At 45.7% G+C, this 24,552-nt stretch overlaps 1 protein-coding gene and 1 pseudogene across 5 annotated transcripts in view; one reads left to right on the top strand and one right to left on the bottom strand.

The window, feature by feature from the left end:
• Positions 1–1,073: 1,073 nt before the first annotated feature.
• LOC101989988 lies at positions 1,074–1,555 on the top strand (annotated as a pseudogene).
• An 18,826-nt stretch (positions 1,556–20,381) lies between these two features.
• The window catches only part of Adck1 (aarF domain containing kinase 1), a 97,268-nt gene continuing 93,097 nt past the window's right edge, over positions 20,382–24,552 (bottom strand). For all 5 annotated transcript variants that reach the window (XM_013350821.2, XM_013350777.2, XM_026781989.1 and 2 more), the window contains 2 exons: positions 23,797–23,990; positions 20,382–21,973 (listed from right to left, as the gene is read on the bottom strand). In XM_013350821.2, the coding sequence (XP_013206275.1) occupies positions 21,802–21,973; positions 23,797–23,990 (366 nt within the window). In that variant the 3' untranslated portion in view covers positions 20,382–21,801. The remainder of the gene's footprint in view (positions 21,974–23,796; positions 23,991–24,552) is intronic.

Genomic DNA, 24,552 nt, shown 5'->3' with positions numbered 1-24,552 from the left:
TGTGTGTCTGTGTGTCTGTGTGTCTGTGTGTGAAGACCTAGTGTCTTTTAAAATCATATGATTGACAAATAGATACAATTTGACTTCTCCATTTCCTATTTGTACTCCTTTTATTTCTTTCTCTTACCTTGGTTCTCTGGTGTTGTATCAAGCAAAGTAGTGAAAGCTGAAGCCCACATCCCATTTAGAGACGAGTTTTCAGTTTATGATACACGGTACACTGTTAGATTGTCAGGTGGTTTTCAAAGCTGGTTCTGGAGGCAGAGTTTGCTCTCCCCTTCCTACTTCAGGCCCAAGTATGCTTGTTTCAAGTGTCCTCCAAACCCGAGGGAAGCTATCCCTCTAGCCCTGTAACAGGAACAGAAGAAAAGGGGGAACAACAACAAAACCAGCCCAAGAATAAAAACACAGAGCCCTTGAAAACAGCCAAAAGGTAAGCCATTTTCAAAAATAGTTACTATTGTTTTTCCCATGGTGTAGAAATGCCTGCAGTGGGAACCAGATGCCAGAAGTTCATCCATATAGAGAAAACTCCCAGTTGGGCATTTCAGCCAACTGCCTCCACTCATTTTCCCTCACTAAAATCTGACAGTGTTAGCTTTATTTGCTCTCTCAATGCAGCTATGCCTGTCATCTCTGCTAGATGTTGTACCAACTTTGATGTTTTGTTATCTATCTGCTACAGCCTGCTACATGATTAGTAAAATCATTTATTGAAAACCAAACATGAAGCTATCAAAAATCATTCTCCAACCATACAGAACACAACTTCCCACCCCACCCCCATTCAGTACAATATTGATTATTGGTTTGTCTTACATACCATTTGTTAAGGTATAAGCCTTCTGTCCCTGGTTTTGCAGGGTTTTCACCATGGAGGGATACTGGGGTTTTTTTTCCAAAGGCTTTTTCTGGCTGTTGAGAAATGATATGGGTTTTGCCCGATTGTATTTACACACTACTTTACATTTATTACTTTGCACATACTAAACCACCCTTGCATCCATGGGATGTAAAATGCATTGTTAAATTTAGCTTTTCAAATCCTTTGTTTAAAAAATTTGTGTCTGGCCCTTTTCGTCAAGATGGCGCCGAAAGCGAAGAAGGAAGCTCCTGCCCCTCCCAAAGCCGAAGCTAAAGTGAAGGCCTTGAAAGCCAAGAAGGCAGTGCTGAAAGGCGTCCACAGCCACAAAAAGAAGAAGATCCGCACATCGCCCACCTTTCAGCGTCCCAACACCCTGCGGCTACGAAGGCAGCTTAAATACCCCCGGAAGAGCGCGCCCAGGAGGAACAAGTTTGACCACTATGCCATCATCAAATTCCCCCTGACCACCGAGTCAGCCATGAAGAAGATAGAAGACAACAACACACTTGTGTTCATTGTGGACGTCAAGGCCAACAAGCACAGATCAAACAGGCTGTGAAGAAACTCTATGACATCTATGTGGCCAAAGTCAACAACCTCATAAGGCCCGACGGAGAGAAGAAGGCACATGTTTGGTTGGCTCCTGATTATGATGCTCTGAATGTTGCCAACAAGATTGGAATCATCTAAACTGAGCCCAGCTGGCTAATTCTAAATATACACTTTCACCATAAAAAAAAATTGTGTCTGAAGCTGGATAGTGGTGATGCATACCTTTAATCCCAGCACTCGGGAGGCAGAGGCAGGTGGATCTCTGTGAGTTCAAGGCCTGGTCTACAGAGCTAGTTCCACAGAGAAATCCTGTCTCAAAAAATGAAAAAAAAAGTATCTGTTTTCATCAAGGAAATTGTTCTATAATTTATCTGGTATATTTATCTGGCTTTGGTATTAAGGAAGTACTGACTCTGTAGCATGAATTTAGAAGCTCCCCGTCTCTTTCTATTCTATAAAATATTCTGATGATCATTGGTATACTAGTTCCTCTTTAAAGACTTGGTAGAGAACTGGGTGGTAGTGGTGCCTGCCTTTAATCCCAGCACTCAGGAGGCAAAGACAATAGGAACTCTGTGAATTTGAGGCCAGCCTTGTCTACAGAGAAAGTTTCAGGACAGCCAGAGCTACACAGAGAAACATTGTCTCAAAAATAAATAAATAAATAAATAAGCAAACAAACAAACTTGGTTTAGATTTCATCAGCGAATATATCTGATTGTGGGCTTTATCCATTCTAATTCCCAATTAAATAGAATACTATTCTCTAATGATCCTCCGGATTTCATTGGTATCTAGTCTAAGAGAATGTGTGAGCAGTGAGCACTGAAGTAACTCACTACTATCTTATCTGGACCTAACTGTCCCTTTACATCCAGTAATGTTTGTTTTATGAAATGAGGGTCACCAATGTTGAGTGTTATATATTTACGATTATTATATCTTCTTGATTTTTTTATTAAAAAGCAATAACCCTATTCATTCCTTAACATGTTGACTTGACATCTACTTTGTCATATATGAGTATAGCTACTCCTGCTTGCCTGCAGATTCTGTTTTCTTGGAATACCATTTTCCATCTGTTCATTTTTGGTTTGTGCCTTTGCCTCACAGGTGAGTTTTTTCAAGATAGCAAGCTATCTTGTCTTTAAAACATCTGTTCAGTCAATCGGCATCTTCTAATTGGAGCGTTGTGACCATTTACAATTGTTGTTACCATTGGATGTCACATACTAATTTCTTCCCTCTATCTTAGAAGCTTGCTGGTTTACTGAGCCAATGACAACTGCTTCTTTCCTCCTTCTCATGTGTTTGTCCTTGTGAGATGAATGCTCACATTTCCAGACACACATGCTTCTGTATATCTTTCCCTTTTTCTGGTGTAGTATTCTTTTAAGTGTTTTCCCAGCACTGGCTTAGTGGTCACAAATTGCTTTACATATATATGCTTATCATGGAAGGTCAGCATTTCACCTTCAGTTTTTAAAGGATCACCCTGTGGAAGAGTCACCGTGCATGGCGTTTGTTTCAGAGCTTCAGACATATTATTCGGTGTTGTCCTGCTGCTAGGGTTTCTATTGTGAGGTCTGCAGGTATCCTGATAGGTTGCCTCTTATGTAACTTGGTACTTTTCTCTTACAGCTTTCAAGATTGTGTCTTTGGTCTATAATCTTGGCGTTCTACCTATGAGATGGAGAGGGGTTTTTATTATTTGTTTTTATTGGGGGGGTGGTTTCGAGACGGGGTTTCTCTGTAGCTTTGGTTTGGTGCCAGTCCTGAAACTAGCTCTTGTAGGCCATGCTGGCCTCGAACTCCCAGAGATCCACCTGCCTCTGCCTCCCGAGTGCTGGGATTAAAGGCGTGCGCCACCACTGCCCGGCTATTATTTGTTTTTTGTTTGTTTGTTTGTTTGTTTGTTTTATGGTCACATCTACTTGAAGTTTAAAATGCCTTCTGCATTTAGGTGTCCTTAGCCTACCCTGGACCTGAGGGATTTTTCTACTATAGATTTTATTCAATAAATTTTTCTGCGTCTTTGGTCTTACCTCTGTTTCCTCTTATACATCATAGGTTCACAGTTTTAATCATGTCTCAGAGATCTTAAATGTGCAGTCATATTTGTTTTTTTTTTACTTCTGTCTGACTGTAAGTATTTTTCACACATGGTCTAGTCTATTGGTAATGATTCCCTTTCCATTTTTAAATGTTATTTATTGGACTTTTTATTCCCAATTGTTTTTCAGAGTTTCTACTTCTGCTGAATTTCTCATTTGTATTGCTGAACTTCTTGTCCAAGTCTTAGGTGGGTTTCTTTAATTCACTTCTGTATTTACTTGAATCCTCTCTGAAGTCGTTGATATTTTAGGATTACTTTTGAATTCTTTTGTTGGCATTTTATCCATCTCTACACATTTGGATCCAGCTATTGAACACCCATGAACCTTTGTAGATATTATGGCGCCTTCTATCCTGTGACTTGTACATCTAGTTGCCTTTTTTTTTTCTAGTCAATGTTCCAATCCAGGATCCCATACTATACTTAACTTCCAATGTGTGATACATTCTCAGTCTTTCTTTATGGCCAAATCTTTCCTGACTTGAACAAGTTAGAGAAAGCAAGCCATTCACTTTGCAGAACTGCTCAATTTGAGCCCATGATGTGTCCTCCTGACTAAATTTATATTGTGCATTTTGGGTAATAACCTCTCAGCACCAGTGTTGTGTCCTTCTATGGACATCCCTATCAAAAGGCACAGGTGTACATATGTCTCCTTACTGGTGAAATGATGATGGTGACCTAAATCACTAGGGTAACATGATGGGTTTCTGTGCTAATATAACTTTTTAAATTTTTTCATAATATTTTATAAGATACCTTGAAAAGAATCAGATATCTATTTTTCATCATTCATTCCCTGATAGTAATACTCATCAATGCCTTCAAAAATTAATACTGTTTGCCAAATGGTGATTTTTTTCTCTTTTAAATGCATAATTGTTACAAATTTATGAAACAACACCTGGATTAAGACATAGACTGTTATGTGTATTCCAGAAGCTTCCTTCCCACCCCACCCCCCGACTCCTGCCCAATCACCTTTCCCCTTCTCATCTTCCCAGGGTAGCTGTTGTTCTGACTAACGTTTCCATACATTGGTATTCTCCATCTTCTCTCAGTTCACATCACTCGTAAGATTATCCAAGTTGTAATGCATCAGTTGTTCGTTGCCAAATAGTGACTTTTTAAAAATTTCCACCATTCCTTCTATATTCATGTCCAAGTTGTTTCTGGCTGCTATAGTAGAAGAGCATGGACCAGATGGCTAAAGAAACCATTTACTTCTCACAGTTCTTGTGGCTCAAAAGCTCGAGACCAAAGCACAGGCAGATCGTAGGTGTGCTAGGGGCTTTCCTGATGTGCAGACAGCAGTTCTCTTATTAGATCCTCACATGGCAGAGCAGAGAAAAGCATCTTCAGTCTCCCTTCTTATACAGCCAGGAATTCCATTACTGGGCTCCACCCTCGTGACCTCGTATAAATCTGATTACCTCCCAAATGTCCCATCTCCGAACACCATCCCCTGGATGTTAGGTCTCAACATTAAATTTTAAAATGATACAAACCTAGAGTACATATCAATTAAAATTCTACCAGAAGCTTCTCTCATTTATTTGCTCAATCAATTATTTATGACCTGGAATCACTATTCTCCTGCCTCAGCCTTTGAGGAGCTGTGATTATAGAGTGGGGTTTCATTACTTCGAGGTCTCCTTAACACAATTAGGAATTCTATGTGCATAAATGCATATGCATAGATTAAGCTACTTATCTACTTAAGTATTAACTATTAATTACACTGACACCCATAATCAATTACAGGGTTCACTTTTAATATCCACCTTGCCTCATTTGTAACATCCTTCCCTGACAATGAGGAACCTAACTCTCTTTATCCACAGAGTGTTTTCTTATTCAGTTATAATGGCTTCAGCATTGTTAATTCAAACTCCCTATGTAAAATTAAGTTACCTACTAGAGCATAATATTTATGGATAGTTTTTATCTGTGGCTTTAAGATACATCATTCAATTCTGTTTTTAACCCTTCTCCCCTCTGTCCACCACCCTTCAGTGTGGTCATATTATTTGATGGTAGAGTAAGATTCATCGGTTGCTGCTTGTATTCCATTTTTACTTCCCCCACATTCTAGGATAATTCTAATTTGAATTATCCGGGGTTATATGAAGTGTTGACATGATCCCCCAAATCAGGGCTATAAAGAAAGATCCTCGTTCTGACAAGCTTTGTTCTTAGCTTTTGAGTTTTTATTTTTATTCCTTGTGGGGAGTTTTATCCTCCCATGCTGTCCTGAGGCTGTTTAATTCAATGTGCAGAAGTATCTTCACGATTTCTTCTGACTCACGGTACTTATTTAGGGAGTCATTTTTATCCACTGAGGCATTCTGGATGGATTTTTGCTAATTTTGATAATAATTGTGTGAGTTTATTCATTGTGACCTGTTGGCTTTGGGAGTCTTAGTACAAATCAACAGATTCCTAACTCAAAGGAGCCTTCTTCTACCAGTGCAGTACAGCGAAAGCGCAAGTGGTGGTGGGAATTACATGTTCTGTGACTGGGGCTCTCTTGTTTGGTGGGATAGTGAGTGAATAGCCCCTTTCTGTTTGCTACCTCTACCCCTGCAGCTCTCCCTTCCATTTCCCAACATGATGGTGACGTCACATATTCTACATCCTCAGTGTCACCTGAAGATGGATGATATCAAGTTTTCAAAATAGCTAAAAAGTAAGGCAAATGGTAAAAATCCCAGTTAACCTGCTCACACATGCAGCCTCAGGCCAAGGGCATCGCTGGGCACACCAGCCGGTCTGGGAAGACTGGGGACACACAAAAAAAGGGACAGCCATCCATACAGCTCAGATCTGTCCGAAACAAGCCTGAAAGAGTGGGAAAACAGAAGAGAAAGGAAAAACAAAACAAAAATCAGTAAGACCTCTGCTAGACCCAAGCAGAACATGGTTTGCAGTGGAGCCAGGGAAAGAAGAAAGCAGGAGACACAGTTGGCATCTGACACTCCCCCACGTTGGAAATACCTCACCGGAGCAGCTTCAGCAAATGGGAGGTCTTACGCATTCATGTCAGACTAATAGTTTTTCATCATTCTGGGATGAAATTCGCCCACTCTCTCACCTTTTCCATTTGCCTCTTCCCTAGCCAAGCAACCAAACCAGACTTTCTCCACATTCACTTCCGGGAAGAGCTGAGACTGTGATGGTGTGGGAGGTTCTTCTGTTCATGTGTTGCTTTCATTGGCTCATGAATAAAGAAAACTGCTTTGGGCCTGATAGGGCAGAACTTAGGTAGGCAGAGTAGACAGAACTGAATGCTGGGAAGAAGGGCAGAGAGGCAGATGCCATGGATCTCCTACCTGAGATGGACATAGGTTAGAATCTTGCTCGTAAGCCACAGTCACGTGGTGATACACAGATTAATAGAAATGGGTTAAATTAAGATTTAAGAATTAGCCAATAAGAAACTAGAGCTAATGGGCCAAGCAGTAATTTAATGAATACAGTTTCTGTGTGGTTATTTTGGGTGTAAGCTAGCCAGGCATCCAGGACAGAACAAGGGCCTGCTCTCCATGCAATACTGTGAGATGCAGATGCCAGGGTAGAATGGAGGGGAGCAGTTACTGGCATTGGGCATCAACATGCCAGGCATTTTGGCCTTTCTTAAGAAATTAAAATGTTTATAAAACATAATCAAAGAGTCAAGAGAAAAGCATCATAAGTAAGAGTACCATTTCCTTCTACCTACCTCTTCTACCACCTCATTCCAGTCTGAACTGAACATGCATAAATAGATGAACGATAGAGATAGGTAGATGACTGGCAGGTGATAGGAAGATATGATAGACACAAGATGGACCTGTGTAGACTTCTGACTATAGACCAGGACAACAAATAGTCACACAGCTCGGATGAGTTTGGGATCTCAGAGCCTCACAATGCCCCAGCATGACTCAGGCGTGGTAGATCCTGAGACTGCTATTCACAAAAGTCAGGATCTACCAGAAAGCACTGAATGGAGAGAAATGAGAACCACCCCCCCAACACACACATGGTATTAGAGGTTTACCCTGGCAATTCTTCAGGACAGGTAAAGGGTAGCTCCAAGTGATAGAGAACTGGAAACATCCAGTTCACAACTGGAAACATCATGAGCAAGACCTGTCTCCAAGGTAACTCTCTGGATAAACTATCATCCAAGAAATGAGCTGGCAGAAAAGCTGATGATGAAATCTCTCCATTCAACATGCTTCTGTGGAGATCCAGGGGCCACTCTGAAGGACCTCCACCTCACTGTGAGGTACTGGAACAGGAAGGGGACATAGGAGAGAAATACTCTGGGTAAAAACACAGTGGTGTTTATGCTGTGGAGACTGATCAGGAAGGGAGACAGCAGAGGAAGGGCCAAAGCTATGGGGTTCTCGGTCTGATTGAGGAGCCTTGTCAGACTCACCAGTAGTGACATCACAGCTGACTTATGCTCACCCTCTTTTTTCAGCCACCAATCCTTCTCGCATTTTTCAATGCCCAGGAGTTACCTTCTTAGGTTTTGTTGAAAGCAGAGGCAAATGGTGAGGCTTAGGTAGAAGAACTTGTAGAATAAAGGGCTCTCTGTTGGTTTGAGGGGTCTGGATTCCAGGGAGCCCTCTGACTCCCAAGCAGACCATGCGACCAGCATCCCTGATAAAGGGATGGACCACTGCTGGGTGTGCTCTGAAATAGGAATACACATCTTATTCCCCGGACAGCGCTGATAACAGCAGGAATAGCACAGCCGTCTGCCTTTTCATCCCATTTTATCTTTGTTTTTCCATGTGTCTCCTTCCTTTGTAGGGCCCAGTTCTTCAAGGGTGGACAGAAAGAACAACACAAATAGGTCACTCAACAAAGGTATGAGGTAAGCCTGCTTCTGGAACACATCATCTTTCTTCCACATCCAAACTCACTCAAACTTTGGTGAGTTGCTTTGTACAAGTACTACCAAAGAAACAAGGCATTCCCTGCCCTCAGATAAGAACACAGGTCAAGGAAGTACTCCCCCAGAGCAGTAACTGTTACAATCTGGGAAGCTATGGCAGGGCAATCTTCTTGCCAAGCACCATGAGCAACACTCAGGTATATGGTTTGAATGTTTGTGCCCCTTACCCCTCCCACCAAAAAATAATGCGAACGTCCTAAGTCCCAACATGGCTGCCTAAAAAGTAGAGGCTGCTCCACCCTCATGACTGAAATTCATATCCATACAGAAAGACCTCAGAGTAAGTTATAATGATCCACATCTGTAAACTCAGCAGTCGGGAGTGCTGGCTTCCAGATTAGCATGGGAAGGAAGGAGAGGGGTGGGGAAGAGGGAAAGATAAAGAGCCAAACACAAGAGAACAAGAAACCAGAGTTTGTGAATAAGGAACAAGACTCTCACCAGCAAATATGCCGTCACCTGATCTTGGACTTCTTGGGTTCCAGAATTGAGAAAAACAAGTGTCCGTGTCATCTCAGTCATTCCGTTCCTGACACTGTCACATCCCAAACAAACCAAGATTCAGCACTTGGTAACTTTGCTCTGGCCTCTCCTTTAAGAAACAACAGCTAAAAGAAGCTCACAACTTCACCTACCACCTGACGACTTCAAAATGCTTCCGGCAGGCCAGCGACACCAACACCAGCTGGAAGGTGGCTGCAGATGAAAAAGGCTCTCGGGTGGAACAGGAATCCAAGTGCATGTTCAGGTTGGAGAACAAAGAGAGAGGGTGCAGTGTGGTGATGGGAAGAGGTAAGAGAGGTTTAGGTGACGGAAGACTGGAGGAAAGACCCAGGACATCTGGTGTAGGAAATTTTTTCTTTTTTTTTTTTTTTTTTTTTAAGACAGGGTTTCTCCGTAGTTTTTGGTTCCTGTCCTGGAACTAGCTCCTGTAGACCAGGCTGGTCTCGAACTCACAGAGATCTGCCTGCCTCTGCCTCCCGAGTGCTGGGATTAAAGGCGTGTGCCGCCATCGCCCGGATGGAAATTTTCATCAAATATTAATTTTGATGGGGTTTTCATTTTGGTTTTTTATTTTGTTTGGGTTTTTTGGTTTTTTGAAATATGGTTTCTATGGCTAGCCTGGAACTTGCTCTATAGACCAGCTTGGCCTCGAACTCAGAGATCTGCCTGCCTCTGCCTCCCTAGAGCTGGGATTAAAAACATGGATTACCATGGCCAACAGTTAATTTTTGCTTTAAATCTTGGGATAGCATCTTACCATTTCATCCGGGGTGGATTGGAACTTCAACCTCAAGTGGTCCTCTTGCCCCAGGGCCCTGTGTAGTTGGGGCTAATGTACAAGCAACACATCCAGCTTGTGTCTCTTAATATTTTAGCTAATTGAGTCAGCAAAAATGAAGACCAAAAAGACCTGGATTATATCACATAATATCTGATGCCAAGACCAGCCTGCCCAAACCCAGAGTGTGGTCCACATGAGGATTTTAGTGTATAAATATTCAGAGGTGATGGCTAGGTCCAGCAGAATTTACCCAGCTCCCTCCTTCCCCACCAAATCCTTGACTACAGCCAGCTGTCCCTAGATGGCTTTTCTCAACAACCCCCCCTGCTCCCCACTCTCCCTTCCCATGAGAAATTGACCAATTCCTACTTTATTCCTGACACAGAGTAGGCGCTCAATAATTGTGTGCCAAATAATGAAAGTGTTGTGCTAGCAGGGTTGGATCAATTAGTGATTGTAATTGAAGTTGAATGTAATTAATTATATAATTTGGAGCTGTTCAAGTTTAATTCCATTCAAATTGCATCACGAAAACAAGGCATGAAGAAAGACTACAAATAAAAGGAAAGGGGCCACAATGCAATGCTTCCATGTGTAGATGGCACATGTATAAACTGGGCGTTTTGCTGAGGTCAGGATATTAAAACAAAAATGCCATAGACTGAGTAGAAGAGATGTGCTTCTCATGATGTTGAAGGTTAAGAGGTCCAAGATCAAGGATTAGCAGTACTGGGGGAACCTGTTTCCCTGGCTCACAGTCACTTTCTCCTGTGTCCTTACAAGACTAAGAGAACTCACCTCTGTCGTTAATAAGGGCACTGATCCTATTGACAGGGTCTACATTCGTGACCTAATTATTATAACCCCAACACCGCACATCCAAACACCATCACACTGCAGATTTAGATGTCAACATACTGGAGCCTTGGGCAGAAACATTCAGTCCATAACACAACCATTTTCAATAGCAATAGAGTGCTTAGCAATTAAAAAGAATCACAGTTACACAGCTAGTAGGTTCTGATCCTGATTCCCATTTGCAGTCAGAATCCCAAATTAAGTGTTTCTCTTCAGTACCTGGGCTGTACAGCAGGGTTTGTCTTGGCAATGAACACTGCTCTGTTTTGACCCATTTCCACGGCTGTGTGTTTTCAGTTTTTCATGGTACCTACATCCCCTCTCGACTCTCCCAAACTGAGAAGGTTCTAGAGCTAAAACAATAATCCCTAAAGATTAGTGGTTTTAGGACTAATAAAACCTTTTTACAACAAATATTTGGTAATGACCCCTCACCATCCTGAAGTGAAGTTTATAAAGATTACGAACCACCCACATACATAATTTTTAAAGCCATATTGATAGAGATGGGTTACACTGGCCATTCAAATGTGGGTTCTGTGCAGTCACTAGTCTCCCTAGATAGTGAGCAATGATTCCCCAAAGAAACAAACCAGCCCTCTATCATTGCACTCATTGAATTCCTGGAAAACTCAACAGGTATTAAAACCATGCATGCGAATTGACGGGGCCCAGCTCACTGTGGGTGCTGTGTTCCCCAAGACAGAGGTCCTGGAGACCAATAAAAGCAGGCTGAGCAAGCCTTGAGGAGCAAGCTAGTAATGTTTTGCCTGTAAATTTAAAACAAAGTTAGGTCTGAGTGGGATCTGGTGACAGGAGAGCGCTAAGTGGCATCTGAGAATCACACTTGTCACACAAAGATGAACACAGAAAGATGTTGAGTGAGTCCAAACCAACCACAGAGAGACATCTGGCATCTGTGATCCCTGACCTGTCAATGCCAGTAGCAATTGTCAAATAATTGTGGTAAACAAACATGTGCCCACAATCTCCAGAAAGCCCCTAAGGCGACTCCCAGCTCCACTGGGAGCCACTGATGCAATGCGGGCTCCTTACTTGACAGGTAAGAAATCAGAGGAAGGCTGAGGTGCAGGTTTTCCCTACATTGCCAGCTGATCAACACCCACAAATTTCAACTTCCATCGACGAGCCTCCTCAGCCCCCCCCAACTGCAGGCTTTCAGAATTCCTTTGGCCTCCAGTGCAAGTGACTCAGAATGCTGTCTTAGTTACACTGCTACTGCTGTGAAAAAAAATACCATGACCAAAATCAACTCGGGGTGGAAAGGGTTTATCAGCCTACAGCTTTGTCTCGGTGTCCATCACTGAAAGAAGGCAGGGCAGAACCTGGAGGCTGTAGCTGAAGCACAAGTCACAGAGGAAGGCTGCTTACTAGCTTGCTCCTCAAGGCTTGCTCAGCCTGCTTTTATTGGTTCCCAGGACCTTTGTCTTGAGGAACACAGCACCCACAGTGAGCTGGGCCCCGTCAAGAAAATGCACGGCAGTCTTACCCACGGGCCAATCAGGTAGGGGCATTTTCTCAACTGGGATTCCCTCTTTAAAAATGACTCCAGCTTGTGTCAAGTTAACATAAAACTGGATGGGGCAGGTGGACCCTCGCATCTCAGAAGAGCTAACTCCCTGCAGAAGACACAGCCACACAGCAGTGGTGACAATATTCTCTAAACTAGGGGATGTCATCACAGTGCTTTTAAATCAATCTCTTCTGGGGAGACTGACTGTCTCATCGCAGAAAGACAGGATTGTTCTGGCACAGTGGAGAAGTTAATCAGGTCATTGTTCTTTCATTGAGGGCCCCAAGTCTATCCCCAAGGCTCCAAGTTAGGAAAGCCTCAGTTGGGCACAAGGGCCACACTGCTCCATCAAAAGCAGGGAACTGACATGCTGTGTTAAAGATTCCGGGGCTACATCCCAGTGTGGTATAGAAGGATACAGTCATCAGTCTCTGGAGTCACCATCAGTCATAACGGGAAGGGGCACCATGCCAATATTTGTCATAACTGTTTCAGAGCCTCAGACAAATGTGGTCTACATCCCTGACCCAAAAGCTTACACACGTTCTCACTGCTAGTAGCCTATTTCATTCCTCCCATGCCAGGATATAAAACTTGAGGCCACCTCCTTCTTTACCGTTGTTGCAGCCCGGTCATCTCTTCTTGGGTCAGTCCATATAAGCTGAACACAGAGGCGACCCCAGTCACTGGCTAACAGAACAGTTAGCAAACTGTATCAGTCACAAGAATCATCATTTTCAGGGTCTCTAAATCATGCCACAGTATGAGCCACAAACTCAATGCTGACACTGATTCCCTCCGTTGGAAATTAATGTGCCCTTAGTTAAGGGACTTTGATGACACCGAGCATAAAAATTGATTATAATTAATGTTCTAGGTATTTATTGCTAGGGCAGCTATATTCTGGGGAAAGTGTCTTTAGGTACAATATTGGTTATCTTTAAAGTTAATGAAAGTACATAACCTAGAAAAATATATCCATAAGAACACAAGATAGTCATTCACCAAAGCTGCACATGTAATAAATACTTATTAGAAATTCGAAATTAAGTCAAATGATCTTTCATGAATTGGCCATAAAAATCTTTAAAATGTAAAAAAAAAAAAACAGGCAAGGCATTAACAGAAAGGTCTAGTGACTCTAAAAACAGACAAGAGTATTTAACTTTAGGTAAATTGGTCTTTGTAAGAAATCTTAAGTAAGTTTGGGGCTATGTTTTCTATAGACAAGTAGGCAATTATGACCTATAGTAATTTACAGGCCAATGAGCAATTTGTTAAGGACAGGGATGGAGATAAGGAGGGACAAGACAAGAGGTGAGGAGGCCACAGGGGTACCAGTTCTGAACCACATTGGGGCAGGTAAAGAGATCCTGCAAAGTTAGTGCACACAAGAAAAAGGTAATGTCTATGGGGGGTGCATGGGGTACAATGTGCAGGTGAAGAAGAGACAAAGCCTGAGACCTGAGCCCTGGCCTCTGGGCAAAGGCTGCTGATAGACTCATTCACTGAAACACTAAGACAGTGAACACATCCTCTTTAATCATAATGAAATTCTGGGACATTCTAGTCCCACAGAGATGATCTCGAATCTTCCTTCCTGGTAGGGCTGCCAACAGAAACTATTGTTCCCCAAGAAATGCCAGAATTCCTTTCTCTCCCCTAGATCACAGACCCACTTACCACTGCACTCCCTAGCAAAAGACAAAGCCAGCTCATGCCCAAGGCCCCAGCCTTCAAGGCAGCATCACGTCAGACTAACCTGGCTTCTCCAACCAGGACACTGGCACTGGGGCCAAGGCGAGCGTAGACAGCCATATGTAAATGAACTGACTTTTGTCTCTGATGGCTTGGGGTGGAAGAGCCTGAGAGAAAACCATCATGAAGCTCAATGTCTAGAGCTGGAGACAACACAGGCAGGGGAACAGTTGAGGGCTGGATGACTGGAATAGAAAGGAGGGTCAGAGGACTGAGATAGGCAGATAAAAAAAAGGAGCACAGTGGTCTAGAGAGGTCCCCACAGAAGGCAGGACTTGAGATTTGTCACCAAAGAAGAGGGCAAAGGGTCAGATTTATAGATTCTTTAGTCACTGGATTTGGGATAAACCTACTTATCTGGGAAGGCCAAGATGGGCCTTTTATGAATCTATAAACAACGATACAGCAGACATGGGAAGAGGTAACAACTGTCCACCGAGTTCTACTAATCAACTCATCCAGATGCATGGAATGAAGAATGGCAGGAGGGAGTCCACACATGAGCCCAGCTCCCACACTCACGCACGGCTCAGGTAGGTAGCCTAGTACACAGCAGTCGGGGGAGGAGTACCTGTGGGAGCCTGTCTTTATCCTAAACCTTCCCAAGGATGTCTGTATCAAGTAAATCAGTGATTAAGGAGCCAGTGCCTGCCTGCTCTCAGGGGATCACCTGTGTAGACACCAGCAAACAGAATCAATAGGAAAAAAATTAAGCCAAATAGCCTGTTCTAACTCCCTTTTCCCCCAACCTGGGTCATCAGAAAAAGAGACACAGTCAGCTTACAAAGCTAATCTCTAGTGTGGCAGGGGTCACAGATGATGTATAAAGCACCCAGTCCATAGTGTGCCTTTCACGGCAGCAATGACAGTAAGAGTGTGTGGCCACTTAACTGTCTGTTCTTGCTCAGCTCTCTGCAGAGTCTCCAGCCTGCAGACTCATTTTCTAGCCCTGCACACGGGTTCACGTCTAGACTTCTCTAGGCTCCCTGATACCTTCCAACATAGATCCAGGCCCCCTAGGGAAATGACCAGGACTTCTTCCCTCCAAAATCAAGTAACCGACTTAAAGTAACTCACATAAAATGACAGAGTGACGGACTGCAGGTTTATTGGTTCATACATTTGAAACCTCAAGGGAGGATCTGGCCTGCAGGAATGGCGGGGAACCAAGAGAAGTGGTTATTCTCCACAGCTCCCAATAGCCTGCTCAGGAGCACCACTGGTACTGGATGCCATCTCTGTGACCATGGTTTGGGCAGGAGTCTGTACGCTTGTAAAGATCAGTATCTTCCTGGGTAGATAAGCTGCCAGTGCTGGGCTGCATGCCACTGGGTTTGCAGTGTCACTTTTCCACGTCACCTTTAGCAACTCTATTCACAGCCACTTCAACACGTCAAGAACACCCAGGGACAGATGCCGCCATCCCACAGAAGGGAAGTAGTGGCTCAGAGACCTGGTGACCAGAGAACTAGGAAGACCAGACTAACCTCTGGCTGCATGGCCCAGCGTGGTGATGGACTGGAGGCTACTCAAAGCACAGCTGCCGTGATATTTATGAATCAGAACTACTCCGAGACGGAACTCACTAAGCTCCTTCAAATCTCCTAAATGGATATGGTTTCCCTCCCAATCGCCTCACATTCTGGCCACTCTTCCCTGATTTTGGGGGATGGAGGGAAAGAGAAAAAATTCACAACTACTATATTCCTAGAAAGAAAAATTGCACTTCTGATACTAACTCCCATGAGAATTTTCTGGAAAGGGTGTATCGTGGCAGGCAGTGTTCCAAGATGCCTGGCTTCCAAGGACTCAATGCCTAAGTGAGAAATAACACTCAGGAGGTACCCTCACCTAGCGGTACCCTGTGCTCAAGTGCCCAGCAACTCCAGGCAGAAGAGGTTTTGAAAAGCAGCAAGGGCCTCTCCTCCAGCAGCCTGGCAAGGATCAAGTTCTGGCCAAGCTGTGCACTCCAATGGGGGAAAACAGAAAGTCAGAACAACGTGTTCATGCAACAAAGGGCAGAGAACAAGTCCTGGCTGTGGTCCACCTCAGCTCAGAGTCTGTCTCCATGATGGCCCTTGGTGGCCTCCCACAGTGACACACGCCTTCTGTACAGTGTGTCCTATCTAAGGTGACAATGGTGCTCCTTAGACCATGTAGGGTTGTCCTATAAGCTGAATCCATGTAGAGGCAACATGTGATCAGTGTTCAGTATTGTTATCTTTACCACCTTAAAATAGCATTTATTGGTAGGTAAGTCTTCCACTCAGAATAACACCGACTTAGCACTATCAGTACCATGGGAAGTAGAGTATTCGTGCTCTTGGCCCTCAAAGATGTCCACAAATGGTACCCTACATGGTCAGAGCGCTTTGCAGACGTGACCCTATCAAGGTAGATTCCTCTGGGTTAATCAGAGGTCCAGTTTCATTAAAGCAATCTTTCTGTAGAGAATTGGAGGATTAGAGAAGAAACGTGACAGCTAGACGAGGATGGAGTGATACAACCACAAGCAGGGGATGCAAACAGCCTCCGTGACCAGAAAAGGCCAACACATTCCCTTCATTCTCTGTAGCCTGACCAACGTGTGCTTTCAGACTTCTCACCTCTGGAGCCGGGAGAAACTGAAGCTGTGAGGTGTGTGCCACTCCCTAAGTTCATGCAAATTCGTCATAGCAGCTAAACAAACAAACCACACCTAATACAAACTGCCGGAACCTTTGAGATCTAAAGTGGCTCTCCTGGTGTCAACCACAAACCACAGGCTTAGGGACATCTCATTGACAGACACAGGGTCCTCCTGGTGCTCTGAAGCCCCCAGTCCCATTTTCTACAACAGACATGTATCCTGTGTCTACTCTCACAAATAGTCATGGTCCCACCCCTGACCACAACGAAAGCCATTCACAGAGGTCAGAGAGGGCACTGGATCCCCTGAAACTGGAGCTACTGACCACTGTGAACTACCAAGCAGGTGCTGGGAACCAAACCCATGTCCTCTTCAAGGATAAGTGAGCCACAGGAGTTAATTGTAAGTATTTACTGGGCATTTACTAGGTGGCTTTTTTCTCCAAGGATACATTATCATTTATATAACCTGATCCTCTCAGTAATTATAAGAGATAATAAATAAAGTGAAAATTATTATCTCCACTTTTTTCCCTTTTTTGGTTTTTTTGAGACAGGGTTTCCCAGTATAATCCTGGTTGTCCTAGAGCTCACTCTGTAGACCGGCCTCAAGCTCAGAGATCCCCCGCCTCTGCCTCCCCAGTGCTCGGATTAAAGATGTGCGCCACCACTGCCTATGCACAGCTGCATCTCTACTTTTCTGAGAAATTGTGGCCAAACGTACTTGTCCAAGATCACACTGACAATGTAGGGTAAATACATGAAAAGAAGACTAGAACTTGGGCCAACTCGTGTCCTTACCCTAAACTGTCCAACTTGGAGATGGTGCAGCCACCATCTGTGGACACTCATGGCCACCTGGTTGCACCCGCTTGCTTTGGGCTGCAAAGGAGCTCTAACTACCTAAATAGCCCTGGCTGTTGAGCTGTGCCTTCTCGAAGCACGGTGAGGGCAGAAACAGCCAGATCCCTCGCTTTGACCTCTGTTCTCCAGCTTGGTGAGTCTGAAAGGACTTCATGTTCACCCAACGTCTGTACTGAAGAGAAGAAAGTCTCCGGTCCCTCTGACTCTACCTCTTTATTATCACCCTGGGGAGAGGTCCAGCCGTCACCTCCATCGCTCATGACCAACAGATCTCAGTACAGCTGGCCACAGTCCAGGGAAGGCTCTTTTGTCCCTGCTAGAGTTGTAAGCACCAGTGGGCTGCCAGGTCAGACCCACCCTGCATGACGGGCTGATGGCTCCCTATGAAGCCCACAGGTCATTTCCACTCTCAAACTCCCATCAGTGAGTCTGCCTCTTGGGGAGGAAGGGGATTAATGGTTAAGGTTCTGGTGGTGCAATAGTCACTGGTCACTACAATTAGGGATGGTTAAAGAGTTCATTTACGGCTAATGTAAACATGGAAACCACAATACCATTTTAATTACCTTGTGCTTATTGACTTGTGTTATCTGTGGGGTTTATTTCTTGAAAGCTTTTTTGATTTGGAAGAGCCTCTGCCTGATGCCCAGAGATGAGGATTCCTAAGCTGTGTCTTCCTTCTCTGGAAGAATCTGGAAGGCATATGAGACCAAAGCAGGAGTCCCAACCCCAGCTCGGGAACCTCAGAGAGCAACGTCACATTAGAGTTGTATTCCTACGGCAGGGTGGGATAAAGAAGGTGAGCCCCTAATCGAAACCCCTCAACAAAGTCTAGTCTCAAGCATTAGACACCAGACAGAGCCAGTCTACAAAATCCCTAACCAGCACTGTTCCCAGGAGTCAAGGCCTCAGATCACAGAAAGATTTGAGAGGCTGTGCTGTTCCAGATCAAATGAGTCTGAGGAGATGGGATAATGAAATACAGTAAAGGTCTAGACGGATCCACAGCACAGAGAGGGCATCGGGGAGGAATGGGCCAGATCAGCAGCCCCTGGACTTTGGTCACTAACACTGTACCAAAGCCCATGTCCATCTTACTAATCAAGGCAGCCTGGTGGTGTGAGATGTTTCCTAAGGGAAAGGGGGATGATGAATCTGCAAATCTGCTGGCGATCGAAAATTATTTCAGAATAACAAGTTAGCCACAAAGCTTGGGATGGGTTTGGTGTGCATTCAAACCAACTAACTCAGAATCTCAGGCACATAAGTTCTGCAGGGATTCTGCTATGCAGGAAGCATGAGAGCCATTGAGGTGAACTTCAGAGGTAAACACGCGTCAACATATTCTGGAAGAATTATTAAAGCAACTGGCGGCCTCAGGCCAGGGTTTGGTTCAGTGAGTCTGGGCAGAGCCCTGAGAGTCTATATTCCTAACAAGTTCCCGGGTGGTAGACTGGTGGTTGTCCTGGGACCACACCCCAAAAACCACTATTCTCCATCCTCACAATTCCGTATGGTTCCTGGTTCAGCAAAACTACAAGACCCTGGAAGCTGATTACCAATGAAGTGTCACCCAGACTCGCAGAGGCAAAACTCAGGACTTAAGAGGACCCCAAGCCGCTGGTTTACACAGGGAAATCTATAGAAAGATCATGCATGGTGGCGGGAGGGGGAGCAGGGAGGAGCTGGAAAGGCAGAGCTGAACACCCATCACTGTACTGTTCTCAATAGCCTGACCCTTCCCCAGGAGGAGAAACGTGGGAAGAAAAGTCAGGAGTTCCGCACCTTGGAACCAAAGGCAGAGTTGGAAGAAAGAATCTCATGATCCCTGCAGTCCTGGCCAACGACAGCAGCCTGGCATGGGGGGGAGGCAGGCTGGTGCTGGCCTGCCATAGCATCTCCTGGAAACCAGCAGGGGCAGCACAGTCCAGGCCTCCCACTGACCCTTCCTGGGGCTGAGCCCTCCCTCCATCAGATAAAGACAACCTGACCCTTCAGGCTTTGCTTCATAGACTAGGGCAAAGAAGACGGGGGAAGAGGGGAAGGAACAAAAGAAAATGGAAAGAAGAAAACTGTGGGGAAGGGGACAGTGGAGGGCTGTTGAGCAATGGCTCCTTGCCAAACATGGCTGGAGGCACCTCCTTCAGTTCACAAAGCCGGAACAGTAGCACCAGGTTACCTGGGGTTGAAGGTCTCCTGCTAAATATGGACACACACACCCCCGACCCCATGGAGTCAGTGTGCCCCATGTCCCCACTGCCAGGAATGCACCACACTCTGGCTTTATTTATTCTGCCAGTTATGGACATATAGGCCACGTGCTGAGCCCATCTCTGCTCCAGCCACACCTGCAGGACCGTTTACCCCGCTAAGACCACTCTTCCACAGGGACCCACACTGACTGCTGCTGATCTCCCATCTGCCCCACTACCCAGGATTTGCTTGGGGGCCTCTTAGAGCCATTCTGTCTTCACAGGGTGTCCCTGTATGGTGTCAAGAAGGCCCCTAGAGTCTGCAGTATAGAGGCTGACCAGCTCCGATCCTTCTGCGGAAAAGATAAATTGTTGATAGTAACCTGGCCGTCCTCACAGCACCTCCTCGGTGCCCGTGAGAGAACATGCGCCTTTTAAAACAGCTTAACGTCCCTGAAAACTGCAAAGTCTGCCAAGATTCCCACTCTCTCCATGCTTACAGAGCACTAACCAAAGGCCAGGGCATCGACGTACTGGGTACTTAGAGGCACTCGGCTCAGGCACATAAAACAACTCGTCTACAGTGCAGTGGGAGGTCACCCGTAAGTACTAGCCTACTCCTAGATTTACAAAGTACCCTCCACTCCCAACTCTTTTCTCACCCCTCCTATCCTGAAACTGTTTGAAATCCCAGAGTAAGCCAACCATTACATCCAAAGCAAAAAAGCAAGTGACCATTATCTTGAACAGAAAGGACATTTATATTTACTTCAGGGGCTGTAAAAGACGCCATAAAATAGAATATGCAGCAGGTATCCTCGTGATTAATAACAGTTTGCGAATTAGTCTCCCGGGTCCCTGGGTACATCCAACTGGTCACCAGGAACAATCAATTCTTTGAGAAAATAAAAGAATGTAATAGTCTCTGATCACTAGAAAAATCTGCGTGTTGTATCATTAACAAAGAGAACAGGAATAAGGCTCAGATTTGGGGTTCTCTGATCAGAGAGTCTGTAAGTGTGGGTGATCGTGGAACTGAGCCTGCCACATGTGGGGTCTTGGAGCTCCAGAAGCCATGCAGACGTCCGAGCGATGATGGACTTGGGAGAGGTGAACACTGACAAGGCAATATGATTAGACAGAGCATTTCAACAGGTGACATGGATGTGTCCGAATGCACAATGACTGTGGCTCCATCAGGAAGGCGGATGTCTCCAAAGACCTGGAAGGACCAGGTACAGTCCTAGACCTGAGGCGCAGGTGAGGTAAATTAGGACCTAACCATCTGAATGAGCCCAGTGCCCCAGGCATCAGAAACAAGGGGGAGCCTATCTCTGCCCGAGGTCCGAGCTTACGGCTTCTTAATACCACCAAGGAAGATCCAGGATGTAGATGGAAGAGGAGAAGCCTCCAAGGAGCAGGGTGTGGCCCTGTGGCAGGAGGAGTCTTAAAGCCTGCATGGTTCATAGGGGCAAGGTCCCAGTGTAAATGGTGTTCAAGTCCACTGAGAGCCATGTGGATTTGCTCCCAGCCTAGCAAATAAATTCTAAACCCAATCCAGACTTCATTCTCCTAGGACTCCCTGAGAAACCTAGGGGTTTCCCAAGGAAGCAGCTACCAAGAGCAACCAAAAGTCCAAATGGAGCATTGGAGTCAGAAGGAACAGTGCCCGCAACCTCGAAAGGGTTTATTGAAACACAACACATACAACACTGGAGGTATCACCACGACAGCACGAACCCACAGTGGCACCGTTTACTCCTGGATGCAGCCTTCCTCACTGAGGTGAGACACCGTTGGGAGTGATATGGCAAAAATGCGAAGTCTGTTATTTAGCAAGTTCAAGAACCTGCTTATTTCCTACAAGTAAATGCCCTGTTGGCACATGTGGTTGGTCCTTTCTGCCAATCCCCAGAAAAGTGAGGATGACCAAGCTCATGGCACTTACAGGAGATGGGAAGAAGGTTGCTTTATCCCCTCCCTAGAAGAAGCAAACTCACTCCGAAGTACAGTCCAGGGCCCCGAGACAAGATTTCAGTGAGGAGGGCTCCAACAGCAGGGCTAGGTGGTGCCAAGGACGACCATCCTGGCACCACAGGCCAGCCCTTGGCAGACACAGGTCAGTTGGTACTCAGAGCAGGAAAGAAGGAATGAGGTGTAGAGAGACACTAGGAAGGGGCAGGGAATGACAGCCACACTCAGTGTGGAGCCCGAGTCAGCCAGCCCAGGAGAGTCGAAACCCAGCAAAGCAGCCTCAAGCCCTTCACTCGAAGCAGAAGTTCATGCAGGTTGATCTGCCAAAGACTAAAGGCCTCGCTGAAAGATATCTGGGTCCTTCTGAGGAACGAGCCGGCATCTCTCTTCCTGTGCCTAGAGGAGGGAAGAAAACAGAGGTGAGAAAACACCACCTCAGCATCATGGAGAAGAATCAAAGACGGCAGGTGACCTGGCCAGCTCAACAGCTCCCTGACCCTGGGGATCGCTTGCTTACCTGACTATACAACTGCCCAACTGAGGGGGGTGGGGGGATGGGGGGACAGGACGACTCGAATATCCAAAGAAGATATTCAAAGCGGTAAAATAATGAGGCACAGGGGCTCTGATTCCCTCACCCAGTAGAACACTCCATGGTTAAATCAAAAAGCACAATAAATTATACGTCAACGCAGAGTCCCATTCCACCCCAATTCAAATACAGTTAAAGTCTCTACAGAAGGTCTGGTGACACTGGGAGGCTGAGCACTTTACATGTCAACCCGGCTCAGTCTCTCTGACCAAACAAAAGACATAACAAAAACTAGAATTTATGATAATGACCTCTTGTTAGGTTTTCGGCTAGCAGCTAATCAAGCCACAATGGGAAAAGCAATGACAAGGCTCCTCTGGGAAGCTATCCGTGAACCTGTAAGCCCCTGGGAGACTCCCCAGGTGTCTGGATCCCAGGAGATTAGCAGGCTCCATAATTCTCATTTCCCCAAAGACGTTAACAGAGCCAGATTATCAGATTCCAAGGCATCAAAGGGTGCACCCTCCATCATATGAGTTTACCTAAACTGAATGTGGCCCTCCTCCCTCATCCTTGGGGTCACACACCCTTCCAGGAAATGTAGCAACCCCCCAACCCTCGCTGTATGACAATCAAGGACAGCCTACACAGGGCCCTGCTGTGTCAACTACACGGTATGAAACCCGCTCTTCCTCTGAAACCTGTAGGAGGGGACTCCCTCTCTGCTACGTGGGCCTGAACTCTCTGTAGAGGCCCTGCCATGCTCTGCCTGCATGTTTATCTGTCTATGGTGCTAGTGACTTCTAAACAGTCTCTTACACCAAATGGCTCTCTACCTCCCAGACCCTGCTGAGCTCCAAACCCAAGACCTTTCTCTTGGCTTCCTTGGCCCTCAGCGAAAAAGAGAAACCACACTCTGCCCTTCATTGGTTGGAATATTTTGTTGTAACCCAACCCATATTTGCTAGTGAATGATTATGCAGTCAAATAGTTGCCTAGAATAATTCATTCCTTCCCCAGGACTGACAGGCTGAGATGCCACACTAGCAAGGTTTCTTCTCTGGGCTGAGAACATCCTGCCAGACCACAGCCTTTGCAGTATATTCACCCGACCCCACTGGAGGCCCAGAGCTTGATCCCCTAGATCCTCTATCCTAGATCCTGAAGAAGCATGGTTCTTATCATCCGTGTCTCCCAGGATGCTAAGGCATCTAGAAGGATCTGTGACCTGAGAGAGCCAACTAGTCACACCTCCCCAGGTCACAGCCATATCTCCAGGATAAAGAGCAATGACCTCCATGTTTAGGCTGGTACTAGGAGCCAATTAGAAACAGGGTCATGTTGGGACTTCCTGATCACAAGTCTAGAGGGCACCTGAATGGGTTGAGATGCTCAAAAACCAACTTCAAACTTTTTTGAGGGAAAGAATCATCTGGAAAGCTGGGCTGGGAGGATGCGATCCCAGGTGCCATCATTTGGCAAAGCTCAGGCATCCTAGGCCACACAAAGGAACCATCTCAAGGCACCTGCTGACTCGCTGCAGCTGACTTTGCTCCTGTGATTCTCTGAAGGGAGATCTAGAGCTTGATAAACCAAGATTGGGCCCTAAGGATTGAGTGGTAGGGAAAGCAAAGCCCATGAAACAGTTCCTGGAACTTGGAGGTGGCCGAGACAGGAGCATACTCACTCAGCCAGTGCCCTGATACAACACCGAGACATGTTGAGGAAGGAACTGGCACTGGACCGGGTGCCCAGGGTGGTCTCAATGCTGCGAAGGAGATCATTGGTCTTCAGGATGAGTAGCATCTGGCGAGGCACATGGTTAAGGAGCTGGCTGATCTCAGACAGGTAGCTGGCCACGTTATTGCGGATCTCTGAGTCCTAGACAGTGGTAAGAAGACATGAGAATGGGTGATGTGGCACACAAAGCTCACAGTGCCAGGGGTGCGGGTACCCAAGAGAACACTAATAAGCTTCAGGTGGGAGCTTCTAGCACATAGCTGTCTTGACACCCTGTGGAACATCCCCACACACACGAAAGGAAAGCAAAGCATTGGGGCCTTGTGATTCGAGGCTGACTCCCAGGCAAGCCCTGGAGATGGCACTCGTGTACACTGAGAAAGGCCAAGGACTCTCAAAAGCTACTGGATGCCAACTTCAATTGGCCTGGAAGAAGCCCTAACCAAACCCAGCCCTATATAGTCCGTGGATAGAACTCCCAGGTCCCACCCCAGCCCTGCACCACATCCTATCTACTGTCCTCTGTGCTCTACCACTGCATGGGTCCTGATGATGAGTGTGTGCCCAACAGCCAGAGCCCAACTGTTTATCTGACCCTTCAGGTCACCTTCTTCAGGAACCAAGAGCTACTTGCTAGCCCTAGGCTACTGGTTTCATTCTCAACCAGCGGTGGCTGTGAGCATTTATTCCCTCCTAAGTGACT

This window comes from Microtus ochrogaster, chromosome 1 (assembly GCF_000317375.1).
Source record: "Microtus ochrogaster isolate Prairie Vole_2 chromosome 1, MicOch1.0, whole genome shotgun sequence".
NCBI lineage: Eukaryota > Metazoa > Chordata > Mammalia > Rodentia > Cricetidae > Microtus > Microtus ochrogaster.
The sequence above is the reverse complement of the archived record's forward strand: the minus strand, read 5'-3'. Positions and strand labels throughout refer to the sequence as shown.